Genomic DNA, 16,025 nt, shown 5'->3' on the forward strand with positions numbered 1-16,025 from the left:
GAACAAAATTTATGTTCTGGAAGAGGGATGACCAGACTGGATGGATAAAATCAGAAATAACAAATTGTGTTGGAAGTCGCTGTGAAGGAAGAGGGGGACCAGAGGGAGAGTTGTGAGTGTGGCTGTATGCTTGTGCCTAAGTATAAGGCCATATAAACCCAGTGCCACCTCCTCCAGGATCCCAAAGCCATAGCTCTAGCTGAGGTATAGTTAGTGATGTCCACTGTGTGTGTGTGTGTGTGTGTGTGTGTGTGTTGTGTGTGTGGTGTGGTGTGTGTGTGTGTGTGTGTGTGTCTGTGTCTGTGTGTGTGGTCACTTTTGTGAGTGAATGTGTCCACAAGCCCATGCTCATAAGTTCGCGATCCTGAAAGTGCTTTAGCGTCATCTTAAGTCATCACAGCTCTCAGTGCCTGAGGTTAACTGATTTCCAGAAAGCATCTTAGTTGGGCTGACTAATGTTTCATTACATTACAAGGACATTTTCTACTGTAGATAAAATAAACACATATATTTTAGAATAGACAGAGACTTGAAAAATGGAAGTGGAATAAATATCACTACCGACTTTGCATTAAAAAACACATTTATTTAGAAATCTCTTGGAAAGTTGAAGTTTCCCATATAACCTACACATGATTTCCATATATTAGCATCTTACATAATCATAAGAAAATAATCACACTGTAGATTCGAATCCACACTGTATTTAGAAGCTAAGTGTCCTGTAAATGTATTAAAGTTTTTTTTTTTCTCACTTTGGGTGGTACCTATCCCTTACGTTTCCCCTAGCCTTTGAAGGTTGTCAAGGTATGAATGGCCCGTTTTCCAGGCTCTTTGCTTATGATCCACCTGTCTGGTCTACTGAGCCTCTGTACCCTATCCTGTAGGTCCTCTATCTCTGATGATACCCTCACCCTTGTGTATTGATGCTTTTGAACTCTGATTTACAATTTTTCTTGTGCAGCCTTAGGGAAGTTTGGCACCAACTGATTTCATTCAGCCTGTGCTATTTAACAGATAAATATACGCTGAACTTTAAAATATTCATTTGAATAATTTTATTTTATATAGATAGTATTATGATCTGGTGTGGAGTTCAAATATTTCACACCAAGGAACTGAATTTAGGACATTGTGTAACCTTTTAAAAACCATTCTCGGGTTTAAATTTTGGTGTGTGTGTGTGTGTGTGTATGTGTGTGTGTGTGTGTGTGTGTGTGTGTGTGTGTTTGTGTGTTCATATGTTTCACAGTGTCTAGGATGCCATCTACAAAATCTGCACAGATAAATCCCAGAATAGTCGGGTGGAAAGTCTTGAAGCTCCCCTCCCCCTACTGAGGAACTAATGGCAACTGATGACTACAGGTCAGAGGGCCCATTTTCTTCATGGATTTGGCCCCTGACGGCTGTCCATGCTCCACTGGATGTTTGTACTCACCCCCACATATCTAGTCAGCAATAAATGGACTCAGACGTTTCTATTAAAATGCAAGTGGTATTAGGAGGGAGGAAAGGGGAGGGATTTGAGGGGAGGGGATGGGGATGGATTCGCTCAAACACATTATGTGAATGTACCAAGTTTTTAAGGAAAAAAAAATAAAACAAAGTAGATAAATAAATAAATCTGCTCATGTGTGCACAGGTGCATGGGTTTATGTGTGTGTGTGGGGGGGTTGCAGCACCGTGCTACAAGAGGATACCATGCAGTATCTTTCTCTATGTCTCTCTGCGATTTTCTTTTGATGCACTTCGGTGGTGTGAATATGCTTGGCCCATGGTAAGTACCACTAATAGGAGGTGTGGCCTTGTTGGAGAAAGTTTGTCACTGTGTAGGCCAGCTCTGAGGACTCCTAGTATTCAAACTCTGCCCAATGAGGTAGATTTGATGCTCTTCCTGGCTGCCTGTGGCTACAAGTCTCTTTCTGGGCTGCCTTCGGATTTAGATATAGAACACTCTCCAGCACCATGTATACCAGGACACTGCCATGCTTCCCACCATGATGATAATGGACTGAACCTCTGAAACAGTAAGTCAGCCCTAATTAAATATTTCCTTTATTAAGAGTTGCCTTGGTCATGGTGTCTCCTCACAGAAATGTAACCCTAACTAAGACAGGTGGTGTCATTGCCTGATCCCAAATTCTCAAAATTTCCTCCGGGCTGGAAGCTGCAGACCTTAATGATTCTGTTCCCCCTTCCTGTCCCTGGGGTTACAGGTTTCCCCTGCCTGTTTCATGATGACTGGGATCTGAGTTCAGTTCTGCCTAGGCAGCAAGCGGTTTCACCCACCGATCCTCCTAAGTCCCATCATGTGGTTTTTAAGGGTTACCAAACGATTATGGTCAACATGCAAACACAAATTATAGATGGCAAGTGCATCTTGACCTCACCTTGTTTCGGTATATTTGAGTTGTTTCAGTGTCTTGATTTCACCTTGTTTCATTATATTTGAGTTGTTTCAGTGTATTTGAATGATTGCTGAGGATTGGGAGACTTAGCGCGAGATAGGAAAGAGAAAGTGAGGATGCAAAGATCTATTGGATCACTGCCACTTGCCCTTGCATTCAACATTTCATATTTAAAAACAACAACAACCACTACCATTGACAATAGTCAACAACAAGGCATGCATGCAACAGACAGGCAGAGAAGACACTAAAGGGCATTACATACTTGTAACCTCACTTTCTCCGCTAAAGCCTCATGTATTGAGCTGATGGATTTTGTGGTCAAACCCTGATTATTAATCCCTAGATGAGAGACCCATAACACCGAGATGAATGACACCATGGTCGATGGGATAGTCAGAGCTTGAGATTTTCTTTCCTTGTAAAATTAACCCAGGTGGGAACTAATAACGACAGCTCGCATATAAAAATAAAAAGCCTTTTAAACTGACTATTGGAATTGTTACTATATATCCCAGTTCTTTGCATTTTTTTTCATTAATGTGTTGTTTTCAGCACCATGCTTGCTACATAGAAAACTGTGCATTTTCTACACTATGTATCTTTTGGGGTGCACTCTGTAAGCTAAAGACTAAATCAATCCATATCAAAGGGTTCTTCCCTGTCCTGTTTACAGAACTGAAATTAAACTGTTTTCATAAAGCATTTCCCAGTTGCCTCGCTCCTTGTTGTTAGGGCTTGAGTGTGAAATTTCCCCAGGGTCTCATCTGTGGGAACACTTTGTGTCAAGCTGATGGCACTGTCTAGGAAGGTGGAGGAATCTTTCAGGATGTGCCCTAGCAGAAGTAGGTCACTGGGGCAAGAAGGAGGGAGCTGGCTGGTTCAGACTGAACTCTTGGATGCCTGATCCACCCAAATATAAACAGGGCTCCTGCAAGTTCTCAGTGACACAGATCAATACACTGTTGCCATGTGGTCATTTCCACGACAGTCTGAACACAATGACTGTGACTGTTTGCCCATAAAACCTCTATTCCTTCACATTGATTGTGTCATGAATTTTAACACCTTAACATAAAAATAATGTAAGTGTGCATCTGCGTGTGTGTGTGTGTGTGTGTGTGTTTGAGAGAGAGAGACAGAGAGACATAGAGAAAAGAGATAGAAAGAGACTGAAAGAGGGAGAACGTGTATTATATTAAGTACGTATAATTTGCTCCTTGAATCATAAGGCAGTCAATTAGTTTGATTTATGTTCAATATTTGAATTCTTTAAAGTCATACAGCCTTATATTACGGAGCTAAAGCTAATAGTCTAAATTTTCTATTAAATAATAAATTGTCTTTATCCTTGAGAATTTCATACATGTATACAATGAAACATGGCCATAACCTCTTCCATTTCACCCTCAGCACTGTCCAAATTCCCTGCCAATAACCATCCCTCAAAATTCATAAATTCTTTCCCAACCTTTAACCACTAAGCCCAGTTAGCATTGGTTATGTACTTATGGGTGTGTGACCATCTACAGGAATGTGGGAATTCTACCAGTGACGGAACCCTTAGAGAAGAATGATTCTTTTACCCCAGCAGCCATCAGGACCTGAAAACCTCCTCAGTAAGGGATTCTGTCTAGCTGGTGGACCTTTATAGACCTATGCAGGTGACCACAGCTGCTGTGAGCTCACAATTGCAGCAGCCATGTCATGTCCTGAAGGCAGCAAATCCCAGCCCTTCTTCTCACCCTCTGGGTCTTACACTCTTCCCACCTCCTTGTCCAAGGTGCTTCCCGAGTCCCAGGGGTTCAAAGAGACTGAGTGCTCATCCATAAATGGGGCATCTTTATTGCTTCCCACGCTATACTGCTCTCTTAAGAAACTATATTTTAGGGCTGGAGAGATGGCTCAGTGGTTAAGAGCACTGACTGCTCTTCCAAAGGGGCTGAGTTCAATTCCCAGCCACCACATGGTGGCTCACAGCCATCTGTAATGTGATCTGATGCCCTCTTTTGGTAGTGTGTCTGAAGACAGTGACAGTGTTCTCACATACATGGAATAAATAAATAAAGCTTTAAAAAATGAATCTTTATTTAATTTTTTACTGTAACCAGAAACTTTTTCTTTTTATTAATCTTTATAACATTTACACACACACACACACACACACACACACACACACACAAACACAAACACACACAAACACACAGAGAAGAAGAGAGAGAGAGAGAGAGAGAGAGAGAGAGAGAGAGAGAGAGAGAGATCTAAAGGACTAAAATATACTCCTAAGTCAAAGATAAAGCCCAGACACTTGTCAACAGGATTGTGGAGAGTTAAGAGTGGAATGACCATGGAGCCTCCTGAAGGCAGGAACCAGAGACAGTGGCTCTACCAGGTTGGGCGTCTACTGTTCTTCAATGTCTTCATGACCAGGATTGGTGAACTGCAGACTAGCCATGTGGGTGTTAGCCTGCAAAGTGCACTTGGTATGGAGACTGAAGTCTGATGCCCAGGCTGCCTTGGTTCCCTCTCACTTCTATGATTCCTAGGAGACTAGGAAATGTTTCACCAGGTTCAGTAGTATTATACAAACTGCAGTCATGGGTAACTTTCTTTGCTGTTAACTGTCTGTGGAGTTTGGCTCCAAATTTCTTAAATAGCCTTGAAAGGGATTCTATTTAACTCATTCTAGGGTGATCTGCCTTTGTTTTCCATAAAGGTTCTGTGAGATAGATAGTGATCTGCTCCTAGGAGTAAACCAATGTCTTGACCTTCTGAATCTTCCAAATGGAGTCCTTGGCTGAAGTTTGTTAGAACGTCAAACTCCTCCCAACAGATATCTGTGCCTGGAAATATATCCTTTATGTAGGTCTATTCTTCTGGTGTGTGTGTGTGTGTGTGTGTGTGTGTACATGATGGTATCACAGAAAAGGCTGTCGAATCTGCCATTTATTTTTTTTTTTACTGTGTGTGTGCTTTCCTATTAAAAATTGTTCTTATGTTTCGTAAGAGTTTCCATAAAAGCCTCATTTTTAGGGAGAAGATCTTCCAAATGCGTCTTCCTCTGGTCTCAAGAGATGAGAATGAGTCATTAGCATGGAGGGCTGAGTGAGAGCTGCTGGTTGGTTCCCAGTGATGCTGTGGGCCCTAACTTTGTAAGCTTGGCTCTGTGCTCCAGCCAGAGCCTCTGTATTCTTTGAGCCCCTCCTTGGGAGGTGAAGTATGGATTGTTTGTACTGTTTGCCCTAGCACTGAGCCTATTTTGAAATTGTTTTCCCTGCCTCCCTCAACACAGTGCATTGTGAAGTCCTTCCACATGGAAAACCGCTGGCCACATTGAACAGGGGAGAAGGGAGATTTAAAGTAAAATACAAATGAAGAAAGCAGGAGTGACAGCCATGTATGCGATACCCCGACAGCTAAGGGGGTGCGGAAACATGCAGGTGGCTGCAGAACTTACAAAATTTGGTTGGCACTCATTCCTCCACACAGCTCACCTAATTTTGCACCAAATATTCGGGTCCTTTGATGGCTATCTTTCTATAAATCCTCAATTGGGCTGAGTGTGTCTTCGTGTATATCTCTGCATGTGTGTGTCTGTGTGTATGTCTCTGTGTCTGTCTCCCTTTCTGTGTCTGTCTCTGTCTCCCTCTCTCCCCCTCCCCCTCCCCTTACCGCTCCCCCTCCCCTTCTCCTTCCCTCCATGCTTTTCTTAGTTTGCTGTCATATAGTGGGAACCTCCAAAGTTTCAAACTCACTTCTTTTGCGGCGTTGTTCTGCCTGAGAAACCACATAATCTGGAAGCTTGTGCTAACACTGGACACTTAAAAGTTACTAGTTATTAGAAATTGTGTTTAAATTTAAAAATGATTTCCTCATTTGTGTGGGCTCACGGACACGTGTAGGCAGTGCTTACTGATTGATCAGGGCGCCGTATACTTCCGACCTCATACAGACCCTGACAAGGATTACTTCCTATGCTGTGTGACTTATTTTTTCTCCTTCCAATGAAGGTGCAGACTTGAGCCATTTCCGGTGTCTGCACTTAAATGAACTAGTTCCGGTTTCTCAACGGCGTCCAACATCTAGGTTGAGACCTTGACGTGGGACATCCGCGGCACGGCACAGCTTTCGGTTGGGCTGAGCAAGAGGGATCTCTGGTTTGGATTGTTTTCTCTGCCAACAGTACATGGGATTAAATCGAAGACCCCATGAGTCTATAGTGCCTTCTGTGAACTCTGTGTTGTTATTATCTTTTCAAATTCTCTTAGTTCTTGGCCGAGTCGCTGACAGCTCCTTCGCTCTGTGAACTGACTGCCGTCGTTTTATTACAGCGATTTGATCGATATGTTGCATTAATTTTTAGCTCTCCTATCTCCATATTCTGAGAAAGGCTACCTCTCTCTGTGGCCTCAGTTGTTGGATGCTACCTCTTAGGAGGTCCCATGCCCTTCCTTTGAGGCTCTGCATCCCTGCAGACAAGGAGCTAAAGTCTTTGAAACAAAATTCAGTAACTCCACGGTGGCTTTTTCATGCCTTTTGAGAAATCCAAGGACAAGTCTTTCCACTGGCAGCTATTCACACACGTTAAACTCTTAAGTCGAGATATCCAATTTGTGTTTTAATCCTAATATCAACAAACACATGAGTTACAGGTAGATTTATTGAAAGAATCAAGTATGAGTTTGTATGAGGGGCTGTTATTTAGGAGATGTAAAGAAATAGGGTTTGTATGTGTTCAGTACAGATATGGTATTTTAAAAACCACTTTTATTAGTTCCTTGAGAACTTTGTACATTATATAATGATAGAATTTACTTCTCACTTCTCTTCCCAACTCCTCCCAGTTCCATATACACCTAATTCCTTTTCCCAAATTCAGGCTCTCTTTCTCCCCTCTGTAATAACCCACTAAAGTCATTTATGCTGCCCATAAATTCATGGGCATTGGGCAAGCCACTGGAGCCTGCCCAACTTATCACCATCTTTATGTTTGTAGAAAACTGACTCTCCCTTTCCTGTCAGCTAGGGCTGACGCTAGTGGTCCTGTCTTGTATAGAAGACAATGCTTTGTTCTGGGTCTCGATAACATCTGTATCTTATATTTCCACTCCCTCTTCCTTGTGGGTTCCTAAGACTCAACTCCTTCCCTTTTTGCCTCTCACTTTGAGTCTGTGTATATACTTGTGTGTCTATATTAGTGATGTCCCATTTTACATTCAAACCAACACATGGTGGGGGGCATCTTTACAATTGATTGCAGACAAAATGCTGCAATGCCGACATGGTGTAGCTCAGTACCAGAAAGAAATAGGAGATTTTGAGAAACCTACCCAGCTGTTTCTAATGTGAGGTGAAGTTTAGACCTCTGACACAACCTTCTGGCCCTACCCTATGGGTTTAAGATACACATTGTCCCAGTACAATGTTCAAAGGTGGGACTATGAAAAGCAATTGGACCCTGTGTGCTGTAATCAATGAGTTCATCTGTTGATGGATGTGTATGAAGGTGGCAGGAAACTGGGAGATAGGAAATTAAGGAATTTAGTCATTTGCGACATGTCTTGGAGGGTGTTTTTTGTTCTTGGTCTCTTCCTGTGTTGATGCTTCCTGGATGCCAGTGGGATTAGCAGTTGAGCTCTATCGTGACCCTTTCATGATCATGTGACCATGGACTGAAACCTATGAAACCATGAACCAAATAAGTTTGTTAACTATGTGAGTTGCTAGGCAACTTGTAAGAGTGATGAATGGGATTAACATGAAAGTGGCCAAAGTGATGCTGACCATACCAGGTCATGTCTGGATATGATGTAGGAGGACCCATGACTTAATCCTTTAAACTCTTTTTCTGGAGGCTGCACTCTAAGAGAAGAACCAATGTATCCCAAGTGGTTTTATCCAGACGATTCTGCCAATGTATCTGTTGTCTTAGCAAATCAAGAACCTCCTGCTTCCTCCTCTTGTTGTTCTCCTGACTTCACTTCTGTGTTTTTAATAGACTTCGATATCGTATGAAATAGTGGGAAATGAGTATTAAAAAAGGGAAGGAAGCTATAAATTTTGCTATAAAATCATTAAAATACACACTTAAAATAAATGGATTTTTAAGTATGTACATTATACTTCAATAAGGCTGCAGAAAAGGCTTGGACAACTATGATGCTTGTCGTGTGATTTGCTATTTGTCATAGTTCCTGTGATTTTGAACTTAATAGTAGTGGGTTTTATTACAGATGACTCAGACACCAGGTTAACCATACAAGCAGAACACTCCGTTCCATCAGGGAAAAAAAAATCATGTCAAATTCATTGGCTTTCTTGATGAGGGTTTTTCTGGTCACAGCCTAGTTGGCTGTTAGTTGGACAGCTATTGGCTGAGAGCAAAGATGGAGAGAACACAATGTTTGCGGGGATAACTGAAGGTTGTGCTCATAAAAGGGGATGAGTTTCACGGAGTTCAGTTGCAGAAGCTCCAGTTGGTGATGGAGCTGAGGCCTAGGAGCCTTGCAAGACTGCCATAATATGTTTTGAGATGTCATGGCCAAGTGGGAGATAAGACTAGATGAAGTGGAAAAAATTTAGTTTCTTTGGAAACTCACTTTTGTCACAGGATGTTTTTCTGGAAGCTATGTTAGGAGAGGATATTTTGCTGAAGCAGACACATGAGAAGGCATATGATATTTCGCTGGAGCACACGCTTGAATGGGGACAGGATGTTTATGAAGAACATAAATGAAATCCCACAGACAGGGAGATGACATTTTTACATTGCTACACCAGCAAGGCTTCAATGTTCTTCGATAGTCTTCCTTCCGCAATGATAAATGCACAAAAGAACCTGAGCTATTCGGGCTGATTCTGAATGCTTCTGCTGCTACTTTTGGTTTCTTAGAGACTTGTGGTCTCTGCCAGATCAAAGCACTGCTACTGATTCATTTTTTGCATCTCCTATTGGACAGTACTGCACAATGAAGATTGGAGTTACCCCAAAGAATTACTTCTAAATAGGTCCACAACTCTCAACCTTTTCCTATCAACTTTCTCTCTCTCTTACCTCTGGTTGGTGGGCTAGAAAGGTGTTTGAAGTGTTTTAGAACCCTAAATAAAGTAGGTTTTGAAAAAATCTAAGCGTACAGATATATTCATGGGTTTTGAGAAAGGGTTTTGTCTCCTGCTGAGAGGAGATGATATGTAGGTTGTTACTTTTTGGTTCTGTGGTCTACTGTGAGCCATTAAATGGCTAGTGACTGACAGTCTCCCAGTAAGTGTAGCACACACTAAAATGCTTTTGCTTGGCGTTTTGAGCTGTAGAATGTATTCATTTCTTGTCATATATACTCAAGTATTCATGTTGGTGACAGTAGTTACTCTTCAGTTCTACCATACAGGGAAGTGGGTCTATACACTGAGAGAAGAGAGTGTCTGGTGGTGAGTATGTAACATGGAGTAAGAGAAACATTACGGTGCTGGGTCTCTCTCTCTCTCTCTCTCTCTCTTTTTTTCCCCCAATTTGACAATCTGGAGTCAACTTAGACGAGAGAACAATTCAAGAACTGCCTCCAATAGTTAGTCTTTGGGTAAGTCTATGGAACATTTTCTTGATTAATGATTATTGTGGAAGGGCCCACCATTGTGGGAAAGTTCATCAGTAGTCATGTATAAAAGGAATAGCCTTTTAGGCTGTAAGAAATAGTAATGGAGCAAGACATGGGGAGTGTGGCGGTTTGAATAAGAAAGGCTCCCACAGTGATATATTTGAATATTTAGTTAACAGGGAGTGACAAAATTTTCAAGGATTAGAAGCATTAAGACGTGTGGCCTCATTGGAGGAAGTGGGTGTGTTGACAAGGGTGGTGTTTGATTTTTCAAGAGCCCAGTGCTTTCCCAGAATTTCTCTCTCTCTCTCTCTCTCTCTCTCTCTCTCTCTCTCTCTCTCTCTCTCTCGCTCTCTCTCTCTGCTTACAAAGCAGTAGTTCTCTATTTCTCCAGTGTTCTGCTCCCTGCCATTATGATGGACCAGACTTCTGAAATTGTAATTTATCCTCCAATTACATAATTTCATTTATAGCAGTTGCCCTGACCATGGTGTCTCTTCACAGCAACAGAACAATGACTGAGACAGGGGGCAAGCCAACAAACAGTGTCCTTGTTACCGCTTCAAGCTCCTGTTCTGGTTTCCCTCAGTGATGGTCTCTAACCTGTAAGGCAAATAACCCTTTCCTACGCAAGGTAGTTTTGATCATGACATTCATCACCGAGAGAAGGAAGCAAACTAGAACTTCACAGATCAGTACATGAGCAACCCTTACCTTTAAATTAAAACAAAGTGTCTATACCTTTTATTTGTGGTTATGAGGTAAGAGTCTGTGGCTCTACTAGATACACTGTTTCTATAAGACATTGTCTTACTTAGGGTTCCTATTGGTGTAAGGAAACATCGTGACCAAAAGAGCAATTTAGGGAGAGAAGTTTTATTCAGCTTACACTTCTACATTGCTGCTCATCACCAAAGGAAGTTGGGACAGGAACTCAAACAGGCAGGATTCTGGAGGCAGGAACTGAGGCAGAGGCTATGGAGTGGCACTGCTTACTGTCTTGCTCCTCATGTCTTGCTTAGCTTGCTTTCTTATAGAACCCGGACCACCAGCCTAGGAATGGTGCCGCTCACAGTGGGCTGGGCCCTCCCCCACAAATCACTAAGAAAATGCCCTACATTTGGATCTTATACAGGCATGTTCTCAAATGAGGCGCCCTCTTCTCTGATGACTCTAGCTTGTTTCAAGTTGGCATAAAATCAGGGTGGTGTTTAGAATGTGATTTTCCCATGGTAAGTGTGGCACAAGTAGGAGGTGTGGCCTTGTGGGAGTAGGTGTGGTGTTGTTGGAGGAAGCATATCACTGTGGGGGTGATATGCTTCTCCAACAACATGTCTGCCTAGACGCTTCCATGATTCCTGCCTTGATGAAAATAGGCTGAACTTCTGAACCTGAAAGCCTGCCCTAATTAAATGTTGTCCCTTGGGGTTTGGGATTTACCTCAGTTGTAGAGCGCTTGCCAAGGAAGCCCAAGGCCCTGGGTATGATCCCCAACTCTGAAAAAAATAGAACCCCCCCCCCCAGAAAATTTTATCCCTTATAAGTTGCATTGGTCATGGTGTCTTTTCGCAGAAATGAAACTGGTAGACAACCAGCCAGTATAAAAATTCCAAACAGCAGAATTAATCAAAGATAGAAAATATTTTCAAGTCCTACAATGAGAAACTTATTCTTGAGAGAAGAAACAGCAATGAATGAGTAGAAGGTAAGGTTGCCTACAAAGAAACACTTGGAGTGTAGATGTGGCTCAGAGAGTCCCCATGTAGTGCACAGGAGCTTCTCAGGAGGAGAGAGCTACGTGGTCAGGAACCGCAAAGCATTTTAATGTCACGGCAAATGGCATAGGAGAGATCAGCACCTCTGCATTGGATGCACCATCAAGAGTTTTCTGAGGATAAGCTTTCATGTGAGTAAAAGATGGGAACTTCCTGGGGCTAGATAAGGTAAAAGGGCCCAGAGGTCTGTAGGAAGCCATCCAGTCGAAGGAGAGTCAGGCAAGATAAGCCAGTGCAGGAGCCCTTTGTGGTCATCTAGAAGAGATCTCAAAAATATTACAGGATCCAACAGAGTCTAACAGTGCTCAGGGAAGCTAAACAAAGGATCCACGTAATACCTGACATAAGCTCATGGCATCCTCATGTTCTTTTTTAAATTTCTTTTTACTGATCATACAAAATAATGGGCTTTATGGCACTTTCAGGAATCGATAGATATAAACTTAATTTGGCATTCACTATTCTTGAGTTATCCTCATCAAAATGTCCTCTGGGGAAGCCACCACCTCACATCCACCCTCTGTAGTGATAGCTTGGCTGTTCTTTAAGGAAGCAAAGAGACCAATATGGATGTGGCCCAAGTTCAAGTCATTCGAGACCCTTTCTGTTCTTCCTGGGTCTCCTGCTTCACTTTTTGAGAACTCCATCTTGGAATTCCTTCGTCCCTCAGTGTCCTCAACTCCCACATGTGTTCTTTAGTCTTTCTTCCACATCACCATCAATTTATTCTTTCTTACCCTCATCCTGGTCTCTTCTCTGCATGTGAAGGTTGGATTTATTTAAAAAGATGACTTTAGGGGCCTTCAGAGATAACCAATGGATTAAGAGCTCATCTGCTTTGAAAGAGGACTGGGATTTGTTCTTTGAGCTCATGTCCGATGGCTCCCAACCACCTTTAATTTCAGCTCCAGGGGACCTGACTATTCTTGTCACTGTGGTCTCCTGTATTCATTCCTTGCCCTACCCAGATAAATAAAAATAATACATCTACATATGTGAAACAGGTTTCATTAGGTTTTGTTAGTCAAACAATCCCTGATCTTCTCTGATTCTGAGTCTGCTTGGATCAGTTTATTGGGTTTCCCCTTGGGTTCCAAGACCACCTCTCTGTTACCTGCCACTCTTTCGCCAACTATCTGTTTCTCCCTCAAACTTCCCCTCAGAGAGTCTATCTATTTCTGGCCCCTCTCCACTGCTTCCTAAACATCCATCTTTTTTTTTCCCTGTGCCATCCCTGGTCCTCTAAGCCTTATCTCCAGTTTTTTCCTCTCCCTAAAGACCAGACTAGCTCAGTACTGTTTGTTTTAGTGTATGTGACATTAGACTTACTGTTCACAGCCTTGAACTTTCCGGCTTCCTCTCAATGTTCCATCCACCACAGGCAGTCTCCTCCACAAAAGTGTGCATACACAACACATCACATCACACATTTTAATTTTTAGAGCAAAAACAAATTCCACTGGAAAAGATACTGGGGATGTCAAAGGCCATTGGGTATCTGAAACACAGAAAAACAAACATTTTCACCCCAATCCTATAAATTCCCCATATATGTCCCCTCACTTTGTGAATTTCACCTTAATGGATCTTTTCCATCAGATTATAGACATAGATGTGGACGTCGCCATCAAACTTGATGAAGTACACGGAAGGCTTGGCTAGAACTTGGTAAATGACTTTGCCGATCTTTTTGGACCCGTCACTTCTGGTGAACTGCACACATTGACCTGTTAAGATGTCGCTGCCAACTTCTGACTTCACCTCTGCTGGCGAAATCTCTGGAATGATACGGAGATTACCTTCTGTGTAATCATCCAGGAGTTGATAGATATATAGGACTGGATCTTTCTCATAGGTGATGTAAAACCAGTCCTTCATGATTGGCACCTGGGCTAGGACCACCCCCCTCCAGTTGTCCTTAGAGCCATGTTTGCCCTCAAATTTATGCTCCACAGCACGGCCAACCATGGCACTTGCGAGTTGGGCGTCTTTCACTTGAGGAAACACAACTTTGTGAGTCAAGACCTTAAGCTTTAAAATCCTCTCATCACTGTGAAGTGCCAGTCCATAGACACAATCAACTCCATCATACTTGACCAGATAGAGAGAGGGATTTGTTGGCAGTTGATCTAGAACTATGGCCTTCCATTGGGTGACGGGCTCATCACCTTCCTTCCATCCGTGTGAAATTCTGCACCCCACAATGTTCCCCAGGGACTGGGGAGAAGGCCTCTTCCTCTTCCGCTTCTGGAAGGATGGTGTGCTCATCCTCCTCACAGACACCCTCTTCTTCTTGGCTGTAGACCTAGTGTGGTAGGCCATGGTACTCCTGGTCCACTGTCTTGTGGCTATTGTTCTGCGTTCAGGCTTCATACTTTCCCATGGCCTGGGTTTGAAGAGCTCACCTGCTTAAACCAGAGACAAAGCTGGTACCTCTGTCATATGAGTACCTGCAATAACAATGGGGGTGGGGTTGGGGAGGGTGCTGGACCAAGGCTCTTCTCTATGAGAACTTTGGAGCAGGTGAGGAAGGCGATGGTAAACAGGTTTGAGCATCTGAATCTAATGCTGTCATAATCAGAAGTTCATAGAAGTGCTGGGCAATGGTGGAGCACACCTTTAATTCCAGCACTCCAGAAGCAGAGGGAAGCAGACCTCTGTGAGATCAAGGCCAGGCTGGTTTACAGAATTAGTTCCAGGATAGACAAAACTACCCACAGAAAAACCCAATCTCATAAATCAAAATCTAAAGTTCAAAGGAAAATGAAAAAATGGTTCTCTACAGCTCAGAATAACATATTTAGACATATTTCTTCAGCCCGAGGCACTTTGCCTATGCTGAGGAACATCTCCTTGAATGGCTAGTTCAGTGTGGGATTAAGTATCTTTGTCCCCACTTTAAGCAAGCAGAACAGAGAAAGGATAGCAAAGGAGCCAGAAGGGTGGCCACACCCCTTCTCTACCCTCTAACTATGAGCTATTTGGCAACATCCACAAGTATCTGCCCAGAGACTAAGCACAGCAGTCCACTGGCCTTCTCTACTGTGCATCCTGACCCAGCCCCAGGTTTATTCCCCGAAGCTGTTGCATTTTCGACCGCAACAAGAGTCTTTTGTGTAGGCAACAATAGCCTTTTAGAAATAATATCTACTGGGGTTGGGATTTAACTCAGTGGTAGAGCAGTTGCGTAGCAAGCACAGGGCCCTGGGTTCCTCAGCTCCATTAAAAAAAAAAAAAAAAAAGAGAAATATTTTCTCCAAAAATACACAGGCACAGAGAGGAGCTTTGGCATTTTAGTAGAATTTTGAATTAGATATTGTTAGCAAAGAATAATAAACTCCGGAGACTGACTAGCCTAGACCATCTGCCTAGCTCTCAAACGTGGATGACATTAGAACGTAAGGTTACTTGCTGTACGAGGGAAAACTTTTAGCTTTCTGTGCTACAAGGGTCCCAGTTATCTTCATAAACGTATTTACCAAAAGAAAATGTCCTAGTCGTCCAGATTCTGTCTTCTGAAACCGGTCAGGCACCAATAGGTTGTTGAACAGTTGTGGGGTTCAGGAGCTGAACTAGCTTTCACACCCCGCTCCAAAGATAGTGAACCCACCTTCAAAGTAGTCTAGCGCCTCCAAGTGGAAGAGATGTGCAACCTCCGCCCTTGTGCTCTGTGACATCATCCAGGCTCTGCTTACGTCATAGAACCCCTCTCAGGCCAGTTCCTTCCCTAGTTACGCTTAGAAACTTCAAGCATCTAGGTTTTAGCTTCTCATGTAGCCTCCTGGTGAACCAAAATAAAGTCCCCACCCAAATATTCTGATGACTCGAGTCACAGTCTGCCCAAGTAGCTCTTTTCATGCTTTTTATTTTTCTGAAAAACTCTTTGGTTTCTGAGTCACCAACATCCTTGGTGGTTATTTTCCCAGCTCCTATGTTTTCTTTGGTTAACTTTAAGTTATTCTCCGTATCAGAAATATTGCTAGGCTCTCTTTCCGAGGCAGCACACAGGATAGAACAACAAAATTGGCTCTATCAAAACCCACAATTAGAGGAGGGCCATTTTTATTGAAACAAAGCTGGAATTTGACAAGATTAAGTACCTTGTATTGAAGACAATGGCAATCATGAATTATGGATTCTTTGCAAAGAGCGAGGAAAAATTAGCTCCTGGACCTGCTTCCAAAGTCGGAATAAACTTATCACAAACCCAATATCGACCAGTCATATTTTAAATGTCTTTAAAATTT

At 42.7% G+C, this 16,025-nt stretch overlaps 1 protein-coding gene across 3 annotated transcripts; it reads right to left on the reverse strand.

The window, feature by feature from the left end:
* Window positions 1-13,195: 13,195 nt before the first annotated feature.
* On the reverse strand, window positions 13,196-15,456 carry LOC134484297 (Y-linked testis-specific protein 1-like). 3 transcript variants are annotated; one of them, XM_063280615.1, is made up of 3 exons: window positions 15,258-15,456; window positions 13,356-14,183; window positions 13,196-13,276 (listed from the first exon to the last, which is right to left on the reverse strand). In XM_063280615.1, exon 2 carries the CDS (start codon window positions 14,149-14,151, stop codon window positions 13,357-13,359), a length of 795 nt encoding a protein of 264 aa, XP_063136685.1. In that variant the 5' UTR covers window positions 14,152-14,183; window positions 15,258-15,456; the 3' UTR covers window positions 13,196-13,276; window position 13,356. The 3 variants fall into 3 exon arrangements, with proteins under 3 accessions (XP_063136685.1, XP_063136684.1, XP_063136683.1); XM_063280614.1 differs by having other exon boundaries at window positions 13,356-14,228; window positions 15,258-15,434; XM_063280613.1 differs by having other exon boundaries at window positions 13,196-14,183; window positions 15,258-15,410.
* Between the last annotated feature and the right edge of the window lie 569 nt (window positions 15,457-16,025).

This window comes from Rattus norvegicus, chromosome Y (assembly GCF_036323735.1).
Source record: "Rattus norvegicus strain BN/NHsdMcwi chromosome Y, GRCr8, whole genome shotgun sequence".
Classification (NCBI taxonomy): domain Eukaryota; kingdom Metazoa; phylum Chordata; class Mammalia; order Rodentia; family Muridae; genus Rattus; species Rattus norvegicus.

What these genes read in the sequence shown, in the direction of transcription:
- LOC134484297 (XM_063280615.1), bottom strand. Translation starts at nt 14,151, where the DNA reads ATGAAGCCTGAACGCAGAACAATAGCCACAAGACAGTGGACCAGGAGT.